The sequence below is a fragment of the Epinephelus lanceolatus genome, chromosome 22, assembly GCF_041903045.1.
Source record: "Epinephelus lanceolatus isolate andai-2023 chromosome 22, ASM4190304v1, whole genome shotgun sequence".
NCBI lineage: Eukaryota > Metazoa > Chordata > Actinopteri > Perciformes > Serranidae > Epinephelus > Epinephelus lanceolatus.
The window spans coordinates 6,993,660-7,011,468 of NC_135755.1; the positions used below are offsets into that span (position 1 = coordinate 6,993,660).

At 42.7% G+C, this 17,809-nt stretch overlaps 1 protein-coding gene across 2 annotated transcripts; it reads right to left on the minus strand.

Annotated features, from left to right (window-relative positions):
- Positions 1-1,162: 1,162 nt before the first annotated feature.
- LOC117245941 (uncharacterized) lies at positions 1,163-9,740 on the minus strand. Of its 2 annotated transcripts, XM_078163886.1 has the most exons (3): positions 8,840-9,739; positions 6,756-7,148; positions 1,163-3,648 (listed from the first exon to the last, which is right to left on the minus strand). In XM_078163886.1, the coding sequence occupies exons 1-3, from the start codon at positions 9,030-9,032 to the stop codon at positions 2,615-2,617; spliced, it is 1,620 nt and encodes a 539-aa protein (XP_078020012.1). In that variant the 5' UTR covers positions 9,033-9,739; the 3' UTR covers positions 1,163-2,614. The 2 variants fall into 2 exon arrangements, with proteins under 2 accessions (XP_078020012.1, XP_078020013.1); XM_078163887.1 differs by lacking the exon at positions 1,163-3,648 and having other exon boundaries at positions 6,056-7,148; positions 8,840-9,740.
- Positions 9,741-17,809: the final 8,069 nt, after the last annotated feature.

A 17,809-nucleotide genomic window follows, 5' to 3' on the forward strand; every position in this document is an offset into this window, starting at 1 on the left:
CGTAACTGTGCTTGGATGTTGTTGTATGAGGCTCTGGGGGCGTTCAGTTGTCTCCTTGTCTTTCACGTTACTCGGCTTGACTTTCTCTCGCATGCATTCTTCCTACTTTCCCCTGTGCTGTCTCAAGTGCTGATATAGATTGGTTGTGTTGCCGCGGGACGTGGCAACTTTAACTTTTAAACTTTTTCACAGCGCGTCTTTCTGTTCAACGTCACCGTACCGGAATCCAAAGTATCGCCATATAATAGACGTGGCGTTTTTTTTCGCCACCAACTCAGCCTGTTCACGGTCATGCTCATGCTCTTCTTTAGCGTCTATATTGGTCACTGCTGCACGCCGGCTGGTCACCTGACCATACTTGCTGCACACACCAGGATAGTTTATGGGCGTAATGTCAACAAAGTCCACACACACTACAGGAGAGGCAGTCACGTTCACAGGCACACACCTTAACATTTATTTACATTAAATCGCAAATCGCAGCCTTTTGTGCGGTTATGTAATCGTACAGCCTGACATCGCGATTGCGATTAGATTAATCATGCAGCACTAGTCATTAACATGTACTGTTACTCTTGTCATGTCTGGAGGCTACAGTGTGGCTCTTTATTTGCTCAGGCTTAAGTGAACAATGTGAGAATGATTGTCCATAGGATGCGAGAGTTTGCCATGCGTCAAGTTTTATTACTGGCAGCCTGTGTAAATAAAATGCCGGTAATGGCACAGTATGCGCTGCCTGACAAAACAACACAATGTAGATAACATTATGGACCATCGTTCTTTCAAACAGCCCAAATATTTCTTCAGCAGCTGCAGTTAGTCTCTGCTTCACCAACGATCTCAGCATTTGGACTTTAGACATGTTCACACTTCACAACAACAAAGAGACTCTGCTAACACACCTTTCTACCAGACGCCATCTTGTTCAAACAGTGAGATGTTGCCAACAGTAAAGAGTACAGCTTCCGGTAAAGATGAGCTCATGGGCTTCAAAATAAAAGTCCAAAAGTGTTACATGGAATTGCGGCCTTACTCAGAAAAACACAGTCAGGAGGATAAATGATGAAAATACACTTATTCGAAAGAATGACTTTTATTGAACTGTTCCAGTTGATTTTTAGTTTTGTTCATATGATTTTATATATGCAGAAAAAAAAAGTAGTTCATGTAGTACACACGCGTTTTATTAAATCATGCGTGCATTTCATCAAAACATGTTTGCCTGGCTGTCACTCCCACGAACTTCAGCAAGAGGACAGATTACATCTGTTTACACGAAAAGGCAGACAATATGATGAGACAATGGAACGTGACTGTTGTGACGACCCCTCCGCTCCACTAGTTGTCCCTGCCCTTAGCTGCTGTTCTTTCTCTTGCAGGACTCCGCAGGGCGGAGGGTCATCAGCCCGGTGAGCAACACCCGGGCCCGGTGTGTGTCTCTGTCAAAAGCTCCCTCCTGCCTGTCTTCAGTCTCTCTCTGGTCTGATCGGAGCATGGGCACGGCTGCTGCTGCTGTTTTCTTCTTTTGTTTGCTCCACACGTTTCCACACATGCTTACACTACTGACTACTTAAGAGCTACAAATGTGATGTCGTAAAACGGACGTCGACTTAGACGTTTTGGCCCATTCGGCGTTCCATAGTACATGGCCATAGTAAGTCACGCTTGTGTTGTCACGCCATCTTGTTCAAACAATGTGACGTTCGCAGCAGTAAAGAGTACAGATTCTGGTAGAGATGAGCTCATGATAATAAATCGCATGAGCATTTTAATAAAACACGTGCGTTTTATAAAACATGTCTGCAAATTATAAAGCACATGCGCATTTTAAAAAGAAAAATAATAACATATGCATGTCACCTCCTGGTCTCCGTTGGAACATGATGGAGATTTTCAAGACCTAACCATGCTGTCAGACAGCCCTTTACTGATGCAGTTACATGATGCTCTCCTAAAGGCAACCAGACTCCACTGACAGAATCAGGAATTTTACCTCACAGAACACAATGAGTCTCTGGTCTTCAGCTGCCCTTCGATTGGACAGTTAGTTTGTGTTGTTGTGTGACTTTTGGAACCAACCTAACCATGCCTGTTCTCTTTTCTGCTTCTCCAAACTGGGAGAGTAAAGCTGATAACACACAATTCCAAATGAAGGCTGAGTCATGAAGATCGCTCAGCGATGTTTACATTTTCTTTTTTTTTTAATAAATTTACAAAAATGTCTGAAAAAATGTTTTCAATTACTCATATTGGATATTTTCTGCAGATTCTTCTATCTTCTAATCTATGTTCACATCAGTTTTAGAATTTAGCAGTCAGAGTAGCTCTCCTGCTCTGGATCCAAGTACAGGAGAGAACCACAGTGCTGCATGCCCTGCCCTGACAAGCAGCAAAAGTCCAGTCACCACCGGATAACAGGTTTTGACCCAGCTTGGCTGTCAGAGGGGAAATACTCCCCCTGGCTGTACAAGACTGATCTTGGTAAATAAGTAAGTAAGTAAATACATACATTTAAAAACATATAAAACATAAATGTTTGGGTCTGTGTCAGTCATTTATCTTTTTAAAATATTATTACAAATAGATTATTTTTTTCTCAGACTGAACAGCTGCATCACTTTTTTCTCTCATGAATTTTCATGTGTGCATGTAAATATCCATTTTGTGTAAATGATTCCCCACACTCAGAGCAGCTAAATGGTTTCTCTCCTGTATGAGTTCTCATGTGTTTCTTCAAAACTCCACTGTAACCAAATCTTTTCCCACACTTGGAGCAGCTAAATGGTTTCTCTCCTGTATGAGATCTCATGTGTTCCTTCAGAGCTCCATTGGAACCAAATCTTTTCCCACATTCGGAGCAGCTAAATGGTTTCTCTCCTGTATGAGTTCTCATGTGTGTCTTCAGAGCTCCATTGGAACCTAATCTTTTCCCACACTCTGAACAGCTAAATGGTTTCTCTCCTGTATGAGTTCTCATGTGTACCTTCAGATTTTCACTTTGACCACATGTTTTCCCACACACAGAACAGCTAAATGGTTTCTCTCCTGTATGAGTTCTCATGTGTACCTTCAGATGTTCATTTCGACCATATTTTTTCCCACACACAGAACAGCTAAATGGTTTCTCTCCTGTATGAGTTCTCATGTGTACCTTCAAATGTTGACTTCGACCATATTTTTTCCCACACTCAGAACAGCAAAATCGTTTCTCTCCTGAATGAGATCTCATGTGTCTCTTCAGATCTCCATTGTAACCAAATCTTTTCCCACACTTAAAACAGCTAAATGGTTTCTCACAAACAATCAAATCACTGACAGGGACTTCATCATTTTTCAGACAGTTTAAACCTGACTGAAGTTCTCTGGTCTCCGTCCAATCATCACTGTCATCAGCCTCAGGTTGTAAATGTATATCTGGATCTGAGTTCCTGGCTGGTTCTGCTCCTCCACAGTCCTCTCCCTCTGCTTCTGTTTCCATCTGTTCAGTGTGTCTTTGATGAAGCTGTGAGGACTGAGGTTTGTCTTCATCATCTTCACTATTCACAGGGACAGGAGTGGATGTGAACTTGGTGATATCATCCTCCTCCAGCCCTTGAAGCTGCTCTCCCTCCTGACTGATCCAGAGATCCACCAACAGCTGCTGGACATCTGCAGGAAACAGTATACACACACACACACACACACACACACACACACGCACACACGCACGCATGCACATGCACACGCACACGCACACGCACACGCGCACACACACACACACACACACACGTTACAGAGAAATGTTGTCGTTTATTCACATCACAGCTCAAAAACTCCTTATTGAACTTCTACAGATCTCTGAGCATCAAACAGCTTCACAGTGTTCACTCAGCTGTGTCAGAGTGAGTGAGGTTGAGGTGAGCTTTAATTTCATAGCAGTCATTAATATGTACTGTTACTCTTGTCATGTCTGGAGGCTACAGTGTGGCTCTTTATTTGCTCAAACTAAAGTGAATTATGTGAGAATGATTGTCCATAGGATGGGAGAGTTTGCTGTGAGTCAAGTTTGATTACTGGCAGCCGGAGTAAATAAGATGCTGTTAGTACATCAACTCAAGTACTACTGCAGTACAAATTTGTGGTTCTTTTACTTCACTCGAGAATTTCGAAAAGGTGTATGAGAGTGAGGCAGAGCCGATTAGGACTGGGTATTGCCACTGATTTTGATTTTTTGATTCGATTTCGATTCAAGGGGTCTCGATCCAATATCGATTTGACTCGAGATTTTTCAGTTACAAGACCAGTCCCTCCAGGATCTCGCAACAGAAAAACCTTGAATTTGCGACAAATTTGTCAAAAATGGCGATAACATTGCAGCAAATAACAAAAATTACAAGTCAGGAGAAAGAAAAATAAAAAAAAAATTTAGGCTACTGCCTCCAAAAAATAAGTCATGTAATCACTTGCTATAATAATCATACTGAATATTACAAAACAGCTGCAAATGTTCCAGTTCTCTTGTTTAGTTTTATTTAATTAGTTTCAAAACATGGACTCCAATAAAGCTGCAACAAATTCAGAGAATATTGTAGCCCTCAAACCAGACAGTGTGAGTGTAAAACAACATGTAAGGTACATCTTCTGTAAACATAACATTTCAATAAATCCAACACATATTGTCTGCATTTAAATAGTGCAAATTCTTATGTCCATACAGAGAGTTTCTCCATACTGCAATGCTATTAGCGCATTTGATGATGCATCTGAGGACGTTTCAAACGACACATTCGCGACAATTTCTGGTCAGCCGTAAAATGCGGAAAAAAACATGGAAAAACAGCGGGACTTTTGAAAAATTGCAAGCCCCCGTAAATATTGAGGACTTTTGTTTAATTTGCGTTAATTATTGCAATCGCAAGATGGCAATTTTTTGGAGGGACTGCAATACCAATTTTTGCTAGTATGTGAAAGAGATTCTCAGAGAACTAATTGTGTAACATTTACAAGGAAGTATTTTTTTAAAAAGAAGAAATTCACAACAGGAATAAAACTGAATATTTCATAATTAAGTGTTGTTTCTGGAGCAGCAACAGTAATATTAAAACAGCAAAGCCACAATACAAACTTATTATCTCACTGGAAACAAAATAAAAATGTCAATAAAATAAATCATATTCCTGACATCACAGTACTGAGTGAATTTTCAAAGAAAGAAGAGAGAATACAGACATCAGTCAGTATCAGTCCTCCTGTCTACTGATGATGACTCACTGCCTGCAGGTCACATGACCACCGACTTTTTCCTCGAGAAGGTTTTATTGCACGCACAGTAACAAGTGTAGTTGTCATCAGCTCAAGTTATCTTCACCTCTCTGTCTCCACCGCGGCATCTTTACTCTGTGATTGTGTGTCTGTGTGCGTAAAAGTGGCGTGGCAGCCAGGACGCACAGACAGCAGGAGGAGACGCTGCAGCGCTGCAGAGCTCTTCACTCACTGTGACTCCAACTGAGGTGTGTAAGGTTCTGAAAAGAGCTAACCCATGGAAAGCAGCTGGCCCTGACAACATCCCCGGCCGTGTCCTGAGGGTCTGCTCTTCAGAGCTGGCTGAGGTCTTTACAGACATTTTCAATCTGTCCCTCTCCCAGTCATCTGTGCCTGCATGCTTAAAGTTCACCACAATAGTGCCCATCCCCAAGAAAAACAGTATAACCTGTCTGAATGACTATCGCCCCATAGTACTCACCTCAATTGTAGTGAAGTGTTTTGAAAGAATAGACATGTCACACATCAAACGGTTCATTCCAAATACACTGGACCCACTGCAATTTGCATATCGCCAGAACTGATTGAAAATCGAACTATTGCTGCATGTATCTGTTTAGTCCGACTTGGCGTTCTGCGCATGCGCCACTTTTTCTTTCACGGGTTTTCACCCAGAAGAAGAAGGAAATAACATAGCAGTAACTCCCGGAAAAACAAACACGGTGGCAACTGAGAAGCAGAAGACGCACTTCTGGACGGACGAGGAAACCACATTCATGCTCCGACAGGAGCTAAACATTGTGAAGTTTATGGATGGTAGGAAAACACGTAGCACAGATTTATTTTAAAACGTTTCTGAACAACTGTTAGCTTCCTCTTCCTTATTACTGAATAAGGGGAGCATTGTTAGCAGCCTGTCTTAAATAAAGGCAAGTCTAATAACATGGCAGGGAGGAGGAGAAAAAGCAGAAACAGCCACAGTGAGATGTTGATGAAGAGCTGCAGACAAACAGCTCACCTCCAACAGGTAAACTTCTTCTACCTGCCCTGCTGTGGAAAAACACATGCAGCAAAAAAACAGGGAACTTAAACCGTGGATCAGCCCACTGCTTTAAAACATCCTCACTTGAGACCACCCATCATCAGTTTTAGACACAACATCAAGAAGGAAGCCCTGTTGTAATGGACATGCAAATCCCTGCTGTGCTGGGCTGATGGTCCAAGCCAAGCCAAATCAAGCCAGCTCATGTCTGTCGCAAAGGGATATAAGTGGCTGGAATCAAACACTACACAAACAAGCCACAGTGCCCTGCTAGTGCTGTTTGCTGTGTATGATGAGAACCCCCTGGCAGAAGAGAGAGTTCATCTCTTCTCTACAGAAGACACTGACAGAGTCTGACCTTTTATTTTTATCCAATTAAGACACAAAAATGACTTGACTCAACTTGCTTGACACTTGAAGGTTAAAACTTGAGACTTGCTTAAGACGAGCAAATGTGTGACTTGACAGATACCTGACTGAGGTTCTCTGGTCTCCGTCCAATCATCACTGTCATAAGTCTCAAGTTGTAAATGTGTATCTGGATCTGAGTTCCTGGCTGGTTCTGCTCCTCCACAGTCCTCTCCCTCTGCTTCTGTTTCCATCTGTTCAGTGTGTCTTTGATGCAGCTGTGAGGACTGAGGTTTCTCTTCATCATCTTCACTCTTCACAAGGACAGGAGTGGATGTGAACTTGGTGATATAATCCTCCTCCAGCCCTTGAAGCTGCTCTCCCTCCTGACTGATCCAGAGTTCCTCCTGTTCCTCTTTAATGTGTGGAGGCTCTGGGTCCTCCTGGTCCACACTGGAGCTCCACTCCTGCTGCTCAGGGGGAACCTCTTCTTTAACCACCAACAGCTGCTGGACGTCTGCAGGAAACAGGAAACACACACACACACACACGCACACACACACAGATGTTACAGACATCAAACTTCAGACTACAGACTTCTACAGATCTCTGAGCATCAAACAGCTTCACAGTGTTCACTCAGCTGTGTCAAGGCCAAAACACACCTGTGCTGAACAACAGAAGACCCCCTGCCCCTCCCTTGTTAACCCCTCGCTCACGGTTAATGCACTTAAATCGAGCGCCCTGCAGAGCAGCATCCATGTCTCCCTGTGGCCTGCATTCATGGACAGCCAGGTAAAGATAGTGTTTGCCCTCAGTCTTGGTTTTGTTTGTTACTGTTGTGAGATTAAACCATTAAAGCATCTCATACAGCCAGCCTAATTTAGGCAATAACTCACCATTTACCAAGTTTAAATAAACCAAGTTTAACAATAAGTAAGCTCGTCTGGCATAACATCAGACCATCTCCCTCCAACTCTCTGGCTGATTCTGGTTCACCAACTTCCTGCTGTGTTCAGAGACAGACACTGAATTGCTTTCCCACTTCCACATGTCTTTAAAAAACAACATTTAAAGGGTTCTGATGTGAAAGTAACAAGAGAAAGTTTAAAATAAGCCCTGCATTTAAGGCCTGAAGAAAAGACCCATGTTTGTGGGAAGGTGAATTTGATGTAAACAAACCAAACTACCCCCATAAGACTCTTCTCTTCAGCTCTCTGGTAACTTGTACTTTACTTGAGTATTTCTATTTCCTGCTTCTTTATACTTCTACAACATCTCAGAGGTTCATATTGTACATTCATACTACACTACATTTGTTTAACAGCTGGAGTAACTTCGCTGATTCATATTAACAATACAAAATATGACAAGAGAATAAACATTGATAATCATTTAAGGATGGTAAAGCTAACGACACCAGAGAAGCTAACGACACCAGAGAAGCTAACGGCACCAGAGAAGCTAACGGCACCAGAGAAGCTAACGGCACCAAAGAAGCTAATGACACCGGAGAAGCTAACGGCACCGGAGAAGCTAACGGCACCAGAGAAGCTAACGACACCGGAGAAGCTAACGGCACCACAGAAGCTAACGACACCACAGAAGCTAACGGCACCACAGAAGCTAACGGCACCAGAGAAGCTAACGACACCGGAGAAGCTAACGGCACCGGAGAAGCTAACGACACCAGAGAAGCTAACGACACCACAGAAGCTAACGACACCACAGAAGCTAACGACACCACAGAAGCTAACGGCACCATGGAAGCTAACGACACCAGAGAAGCTAACGACACCAGAGAAGCTAACGACACCACAGAAGCTAACGACACCAGAGAAGCTAACGGCACCATGGAAGCTAACGACACCAGAGAAGCTAACGACACCACAGAAGCTAAGGACACGACAGAAGCTAACGACACCAGAGAAGCTAACGGCACAATGGAAGCTAACGACACCAGAGAAGCTAACGACACCAGAGAAGCTAACGACACCACAGAAGCTAACGGCACCAGAGAAGCTAACGACACCAGAGAAGCTAACGACACCACAGAAGCTAACGGCACAATGGAAGCTAACGACACCAGAGAAGCTAACGACACCAGAGAAGCTAACGCGGCGTATAAACATCGACAGACTGAATATTTATTGAACAAAGCTGCAGTTATATCATTAATAATGAACTTGTAATGTTTAATGAACAAACCTGCTCTGTGTAACCGAAGCTGAGGGTTGAAAACAGCGTCCAGTAGTTTCTGTTGTCGCTCGTTCTCCTCTTTTGATCGACAAAGTTCCTCCTCGTACTCTGCTATCGTTCTTTCAAACAGCCCAAATATCTCTTCAGCAGCCGCAGTTAGTCGCTGCTTCACCAACGATCTCAGCATTTGGACTTTAGACATGTTCACACTTTAAAAACACAACAAAGAAGCCGTTTCTCAATATGCGGACTTGTGTTCTTGTGGACTTGTGACGCGTCATCAGTCACAGCCCAAGTACTGTTCCAATTCAAAGTTCACATCCAGCCAAGTTCAGTCCAAATTCCCGGATGTGTTCTCGCCACACCCATTTCACCGGGGATGCATCGGAGCAGACTTGTGCAATAACAGAGATATTGCATAAAGCGAGATACCCCACCAAAGAGCATGGATACCAAGAGGCGAAGCTCAACAGAACGCCCCATAGCAACAGACTCGCCCATGGTTTCGTCCTACCGCCGCCATTTTGGACCGTCAGCAGACCGCAGCAGACCCGCTTGCATACAAAAACACACAGACAAACTGAAGTATATCGCTATTAATTATGCTTACAATGCTACTCACCTCGTGATAGCTTGGTCACAGCTGTTTTTTCACGTTTTTGTAAAGCAAAATATAGACTTTAAAAAAACCAAAACGAAGAAAAACGGCCTAAATGGCATCTCTACATATTACATCCACTTATGAGAAAATTAACTTAATTACTCCTTCAAAATCACCCCATAAGCCAATCTACAAATTAAAAAAAAAAGAAAGAAAGAAAGAAAGAAAAAAATCAATATTTTAACTAGAAACACATTCATGGTGACGTCACATAGTCAGGAATAAAGACTTATTTACAGTTTGTACAGTAAGGGGACAGTAATAATAATAATAATATATAGGTTATTTTAATATGATATATTTTAATGCTAAAGCAGTAATCAGTTCTGATATAAATGGTCCAATAAAATATATGTATATATATATATATATATATATATATATATATATATATATATATATATATATATATATTTATATATACACACATATATGTGTGTGTGTGTGTGTATGTCTGTTACCTTCCCTCCAAAACTGGCATGTTAAATTGATATTAAAACACTTCAAAACTTACACCTCAGGAGTTCTTATCTGTCGGGATCCTTCGGGAAACGGTGGAAGGCCAGGTGCGGGGTGTTCCACTGATAGTTGTTGCAGTTAATTGCACTACACTGTTTTCTTTTACTTTTTTTCTCCTCTCTCCTTGACATCTTGCATGTTGTCTGTGTGCAACGGTCTCAGCTCAACAGTCCAAGATGGCGGCAGCGCTACAGCAGCGCCCCTGGTGGCTGTTGGCAGAAATTCAACGGAGCTTCGCCTCTTGGTATCCATGCTCTTTGACCCCACTCAGCTCACAGGAAAATGAACGTGATCACAATTTATGGTCAATTCTTTCGCCCGATAGTCACCAAAGTAAATATTGGGTTCATTTTCCACAAGCCACACATCTTACCAACATTCTGACACTAAAGCTGCATTTTTCATCCGCACAGATCAAGAGCAAGTTAACTTTGTTTGAGCCCTGTCCGTCTCAGAAAACAAGTTATCACGAGGTCTCGTGATCTTGATAAACAGGCTGTAAAATCAGGCGCAAAATCACAGTTAGCTTACAAACAGTTATTTACCGCTAGTAATAAATAAAAACAATGCCCAAGCTTTGAGCAGCAATAGGCTGCAATAACAGGAAGAATGTATTTTCATTCCACCTGCTTCTCGATCCGCATACACAGACATCCACAGATCCTCTGTTCAACACGGTGGTCGGGAGGGGGGGTTGAGGGAGAGCAGGCTCTGATTGGAGGGAGAGCTAACCACGCCCACTTAGGAGACAGGAAGAGTAACCGTTTTCTTAATATTGGATAAGCCTACGGTGGGGTATCTCCCTTATCCAATATCTCTGGCAATAATACCTAACTGCAGCCAGGTATCCCAGCATGCATTTTGCAACAATCATCAGAAAATGACAAGTGAGGGAAAGGCGCACAATTGTAAGCCATAATTACCGATATGTTACTGTTGTTTTGTCTAGTGATGGTGAAATCGAAGCTTCAAGAAGCATTGAACCACTTTGACACACCTGCTTCAAGAATGACACACTGCTTCGAAGCATTTCATACAGTCAGATGAGTGACATCTGCTGGCTGTGTGTCAGAACTGCATCTAAGTGAAAGACCATTGGGACTGCCTGTAACGAGGCCTCGCTCCCGGTAGTCACGTGATTGTGGGCGTGCCGAAGCAGGGATCGAAACACTGCCTCGGAACACTTGCGCATCAATAGATCGACACTGTGTCGAGCAAACTGGCTCGAGCGTAACATCACTAGTTTTGTCACAGAACGTAATGTTTTCATGCGTAGTTTAAACGCCAGACCCGCCAGACATTTATGAATGTGACTGAGGTCCGCTAGATGACAGCGGTGTCAGCGCTCATAGATAATAAACGTGTGTATGAGCGCTCAGGCTGCCCCAGAGAGCAGCCTCTCTCGGGTAGTCCTTTTGAAATTCGTGACTGACTGTACTCCCGTCCTCCCGTTCTTGTGAAGTCCGGACTCTCACGTGGACTTGCCAAGTCCGAACTGCCGAACTTCAGTATTGAGAAACGGCTTGAGACTCTGCTAATACACCTTTCTATCAGACGCCATCTTGTTCAGTGTGACGTTCGCAACAGTAAAGAGTACAGCTTCCGGTAGAGGTGAGTTCATGGGCTTCAAAAGGTCCAAAATGTTGGATGGAATTGCGGGCTTACTCAGAAAAACATGCAGGAGGATAAATGTCATTTTCCGATTCAGGCCCGAGTTCAAAAGGCTGATGGGCCTCATGTTTTCACACTTATTGTTGGCTTTACCAGGCTTTGGGAGTAGAGTAATCAGGGCACCCCTCAAGGAGGGAGGGAGTATCCCCTTTTGAAGAGACTCTGAAAACATTTCTGTTCTAAGTTTTGATTCATTTTTTTATAAATTTCGATGGGTAGGCCATCTGGACCTGCTGCTTTTCCAGAATTCATGCGTCTTAATTAATTTAATTTTTGCCTCTAATAATAATATTTTTTGTTTGGCTTTTTTAGATTTGGAGCTTGTGAAGTTAATTATCTGGCCTTTAAGAAAGGCCTTGAACGCCTCCCATCTAGTGCTTGCAAATGTCTCATGGGTGTTAATCGTGAAGTATTCATCTATTTGTTTTCCAAGGAAACTAATTAAATCTGGGTCCTGAAGCCATTTCTGCTGAAACTTCCATTTGGGGGGGTCGCATTGCTGTCCTGGGTCTACGTAAACCAGGTTATTTATAGCATGGTGCGAGATTAAAATGCTGTCATAGTTGCAGTCCTTAATTTTACATGCTAAACTAGCAGACATTAGAAAGTAATCTATACATGAGTACGAGTTATGAGTCCCAGAAAAACACAAATACACTGCCACATCAGGGTTTCTGTCTCTCCATATGTCTCTCAGATTTAGTTCCTTCATGAATTGATGTATAATTGCTCCACTTTTGGTATGGGTTGCATCTAAATGTGTTGAACTGTCTTTATTGGGGTCAAGTGTATAGTTAAAGTCTCCTGCAATAATGTAACGGCTGTTAAATATTGACAAAGTAACGAACAAATTGCTGAAAAAGTTTGGGTCATCGTGATTTGGAGCATATATATTAACCAAATTGAGACATTCAGTGAAAAGAGTACCCTGGATTATCAGAAATCTGCCCGTTTTATCTGATATTACCTTTGTGACATTCAGTGGAATGGACCCATGCACAAGTGTCATGACTCCTCTCGCCTGGGTAGTGAAAGGTGCTGAATACACGGCCCCGCACCACCTCCTCTTGATCTTTAAATCTTTCCTCACTGCCAGATGCGTTTCTTGAAGAAAAATTATTTTAGACTGTATATCTTTTAGTCCCCGCTTTACCTGTTTTACTTTTTTAAGTTTTTGCATCCCTCTGCAGTTCCATGATGTAAATTTAATTTCTAACCCACTGGACATAGCAGTTAATACACCGGGCACCATCTCTCCTTCTCCTTCTCTCTCTCTCTCTCTCGTATCCTATTACTGGATCTTGCTAACTCAGCCTTTCTGGATGTCACTAACTCGGCTTCTTCTCCAGAGCCTTTGTGCTCCACTGTCTCTCAGGTTAACTCATATCGCAGCGGTGCCTGGATGGTGTGACGTGTGTGGTTGTGCTGCTGCCGTGGTCCTGCCAGATGCCTCCTGCTGCTGCTGTGATCATTAGTCATTAGTCATACTTCTACTGTTATTATACACATATGATTATTGTCACATATGTATACTGCCAGATATTAATATATACTTTAAACATATTGTACCACAGTAGCCAGAACTATAATTATAATATTATTACTTTCATTAATGTTGTTATAAGCTACTGTCATTACCGTCTGTCCTCCAACTCTTTCTCTCTCTCTCTCTCTCTGTCTCTCTCTCTCTGTCTCTGTCTCATTGTGTCATGCGGATTACTGTTAATTTATCATGTTGATCTGTTCTGTACGACATCTATTGCACGTCTGTCCGTCCTGGAAGAGGGATCCCTCCTCAGTTGCTCTTCCTGAGGTTTCTACTGTTTTTTTTCCCCCATTAAAGTTTTTCTGGGGGGAGTTTTTCCTTATCCGCTGTGAGGGTCCAAAGGACAGAGGGATGTCGTATGCTGTAAAGCCCTGTGAGGCAAATTGTGATTTGTGATATTGGGCTTTATAAATAAAATTGATTGATTGATTGATTGATTGATTAAACTTGGGATGGATTACTCATGATATAGTGTAAAAGGATACCTTTAACCCGCCAAAACAACAGTATGAAAGAACATCTTGAACACCAAACAAAGACCCGGTATCCCAACACCCAGGTCACTCCAGTAGACTTAGCGACCATTCCACACCGCGTGAGGAATAGTCAAGCTTTGCTAACCGCTCCATCTCTAACGTGGTCTCTCCCTCTGTTTGTATAATAGAAAAATAAAACTAAACTCTAATGCTTATTGTAAATTTGTGAAAGGAACTAAGTGTAATAACCAAGTCACTCCAGAAATGACATTATGTATGACATTCATTGCTTTTGCTTTACTGTATAAAAATATAAAAAATGCTTATTTTACTGTAAATTGTTCTGCCAGAAGTTAAAGTAAAAACTAAGTATAGCATAGGTTGCCTCCTGGGCAAAATAGTCCAGGTGTAGGCTGAACTGCTTACACAGTGTTAAATCAATCCCTTATGAACTGCATGAATTATGCTTTTGAGCATTAATAAAGTGATTACACATAAGCAGTTAACTATACCCAAACAGGGCGTCTCATGATGGAAAGAACTTTAAACCATACATATTATCGGCTGTGCCAACCCCCAGTTGAAGTTAGCTTTCAGTGTAAAGACAAATCAAGTGACATTTCTTATCAAAACAGTGCAACGACTTTTAAACTTTAACAAATACACAGGCATGTGATACTGATACAGACTCGTCGGGTGAATCTAGTGCAAAAGTTGCCAGAAATAGCTTTGGTAAGAGAAATGTTTTTGATAATGTTACCTGACTTCCCATCTTCTATTCATATTAGCACCGGCTGTTGGCAATAGCCAAGTTATTACGCTAGTTAGCTGATCAATTAGTCAGAGTTACTCAGCCTGTCTTTCTCCCTCTTGAATGCTTTTTATGAAGTCCTCCACATCCGCTGGCTTATCGAAAGTGTGTGTGTTGCCCTTGTAGGTCAGCAGTAACTTTGCAGGGAACCGTATTCCGTTCCTTATTCCCATGTTACGGAGCTTCTGTCTCACGGAGTCGAAAGCCTTATGCTTCTTATGCATCCTGGCTGCCAGGTCAGGATAAAACCGTATTGCTCTGTCCTCGTAGAATATCTCCTTTTTGTTCCGAAGCTCCTTCAGGACCATCACTTTGTCTCTGTAATTAAAGTTCTTGGAGGTGCGGCCGGGTCTTTTCTCGGTCTGACTCGATGAGCCCTTTCAATGGTTAGCTTCGTACTTAGGGAAGTTATGCTCAGAGCCTCCGGGATCAAAGCCTCGAGGAAAGAGCAGGCATCATTGCCCTCCGCGCCCTCTGGGAGGTTTACAAGCCTAAGTTTGGTCTTCTGGATCTTGCTTCAAGGTCGTCGATCTTGTCCTCCATTTCTTTGTTTTTATTTTCGAGGCTACGGACCTTTGCTACTAGGCTAATGACAGTGTCCTCTGCCTCGGAGATGCGAGTCTCTGCGCCCTGAACTCGTTCCAAGCATTCACCGACCTCTTTCCTCATTCCTTCAATTGCCGTCAATCCTCCATCAAATCTGCTGCAGAAGTCAATTTTTAAATATTTGATGGCTTCAAGAATTGGCTGGGGGTTGGCACTCTCATCTGTCATCTCACTAGCTTCCTCCGCCATTGCACTAGCATAAGCTGTAGCGTCTCCACTCGGTTTGGCCGGAGTGAATTCAATTTTAGATTGAGAGGATTTGCCACGGCCTTTATCCTGCTTGCCAAGCGTAGACGTATCATATACATCATACATCATATATATATTGATGATGTATTCGCAGACTGAATCACCGTGACTTTGATCTAAACCTTACAGGTAGAAACTGCAAACTGTTGTGAATTGCAGTGATATGTGAATTCAGCAAACCTGTTTATTTCTGTTATTTTCAGCCATGACTGAAACATTTAAAGATGTATAGTTTAACACCATGGTTCACACTGTCTCACCTGTCTGCTGTGCTTATTTTATGTCCTGAGTTGCTTTATTACTTCCCTTGTTTTCACTCGCCTCTGCAGCAGCTGCTCCTCTCATCCATCAATCAGATCAGCTCTGATTGGAGCTCTTGATCAGTTATCCACCCCATGACTCACACTACTGCTGCTAAGGAAAAACACAACAAATGTATGAGATCTCATGTGGACTTCTAGACCTTGACTTCGACCAAATCTCTTCCCACACTCAGAGCAGCTAAATGGTTTCACTCCTGTATGAGATCTCATGTGTTTCTTCAGATCTCCACTTTGACCAAATCTTTTCCCCCACACTCAGCAGCTAAATGGTTTCTCTCTTGTATGAGATCTCATGTGTACCTTCAGACCGCCAATCTTACTACATTTTTTTTCCCCACACTTAGTGCAACTAAATGGTTTATCTCCTACATGAGTTCTCATGTGTACCCTAAGAGTTTGCATGTAACCGGATGTTTTCAGATATCATCCTCCTCCAGCCCTTGAAGCTGCTCTCACTCCTGACTGATCCAGAGTTACTCCTGTTCCTCTTTAATGTGTGGAGGCTCTGGATCCTCCTGGTCCACACTGGAGCTCCACTCCTGCTGCTCAGGGGGAACCTCTTCTTTAACCACCAACAGTTGCTGGACGTCTGCAGGGAACAGGAAACACACACACACAGCTCAAAACTGCACATTGTTCACTCAGCTGTGTGTGTAACTTTCATAGCTGTCATTAATAGTGCTGCATGATTTGATAAAAATGTGTGATTGCGATTATGGTGGACAATATTGCGATTGCGATTACAATATAATTTAAAAAATGGTATCATTAGTCTTCTTGCTTGATTCAGTGTTTTCCCTACATTATATCTGGGGGGCACTGACCTGACCTGACCTGACATAGTTTTTGTTATGGACAGTGTGTTAATAACCATCAACAGACAGAGCACAGTCAAACACGCTGCTCACACAGCAGCGCAGCACGGAACTGTACACACAGCTGACCGAGACTGTGTTGCGTTCAGGCGTTGTCTCGTAAATGACAAATTCCAGCACGCCATAGCACAACACAGCAGCATGTCAAGTGGGCCGAACCTGAGCAAAGTTGCTCAGTTTTTCATTTGTTATTATATAGTTTGTTATGGAGTCTGTGATTTCCCCGTGACACTTACAAATGTTTGCGTAACTGTGCTTGGATGTTGTTGTATGAGGCTCTGGCGGCGTTCAGTTGTCTCTTTGTCTTTCACGTTACTCGGCTTGGCTTTCTCTCGCATGCATTCTTCCTACTTTCCCCTGTGCTGTCTCGAGTGCTGATATAGATTGGTCGTGTTGCCGCGGGACGTGGCGACTTTAACTTTTAAACTTTTTCACAGCGCGTCTTTCTGTTCAACGTCACCGTACCTGAATCCAAAGTATCGCCATATAATAGACGTGGCGTTTTTTTTCGCCACCAACTCAGCCTGTTCACGGTCATGCTCATGCTCTTCTTTAGCGTCTATATTGGTCACTGCTGCACGCCGGCTGGTCACCTGACCATACTTGCTGCACACACCAGGATAGCTTATGGGCGTAATGTCAACAAAGTCCACACACACTACAGGAGAGGCAGTCACGTTCACAGGCACACACCCTAACATTTATTTACATTAAATCGCAAATCGCAGCCTTTTGTGCGGTTATGTAATCGTACAGCCTGACATCGCGATTGCGATTAGATTAATCATGCAGCACTAGTCATTAACATGTACTGTTACTCTTGTCATGTCTGGAGGCTACAGTGTGGCTCTTTATTTGCTCAGGCTTAAGTGAACAATGTGAGAATGATTGTCCATAGGATGCGAGAGTTTGCCATGCGTCAAGTTTTATTACTGGCAGCCTGAGTAAATAAAATGCCGGTAATGGCACAGTATGCGCTGCCTTACAAAACAACACAATGTAGATAACATTATGGACCATCGTTCTTTCAAACAGCCCAAATATTTCTTCAGCAGCTGCAGTTAGTCTGCTAACACACATTTCTACCAGACGCCATCTTGTTCAAACAGTGAGATGTTGCCAACAGTAAAGAGTGCAGCTTCCGGTAAAGATGAGCTCATGGGCTTCAAAATAAAAGTCCAGAAGTGTTACACGGAATTGCGGCCTTACTCAGAAAACACACTCAGGAGGATAAATGATGAA

What these genes read in the sequence shown, in the direction of transcription:
- LOC117245941 (XM_078163886.1), bottom strand. Translation starts at nt 9,032, where the DNA reads ATGTCTAAAGTCCAAATGCTGAGATCGTTGGTGAAGCAGCGACTAACT. An exon ending in GCTTCGGTTACACAGAGCAG is followed by an intron (nt 7,149 to 8,839) that starts GTTTGTTCATTA and finishes TGTTTCCTGCAG; the next exon opens with ACGTCCAGCAGCTGTTGGTG. An exon ending in GACCAGAGAACCTCAGTCAG is followed by an intron (nt 3,649 to 6,755) that starts GTATCTGTCAAG and finishes TGTTTCCTGCAG; the next exon opens with ATGTCCAGCAGCTGTTGGTG.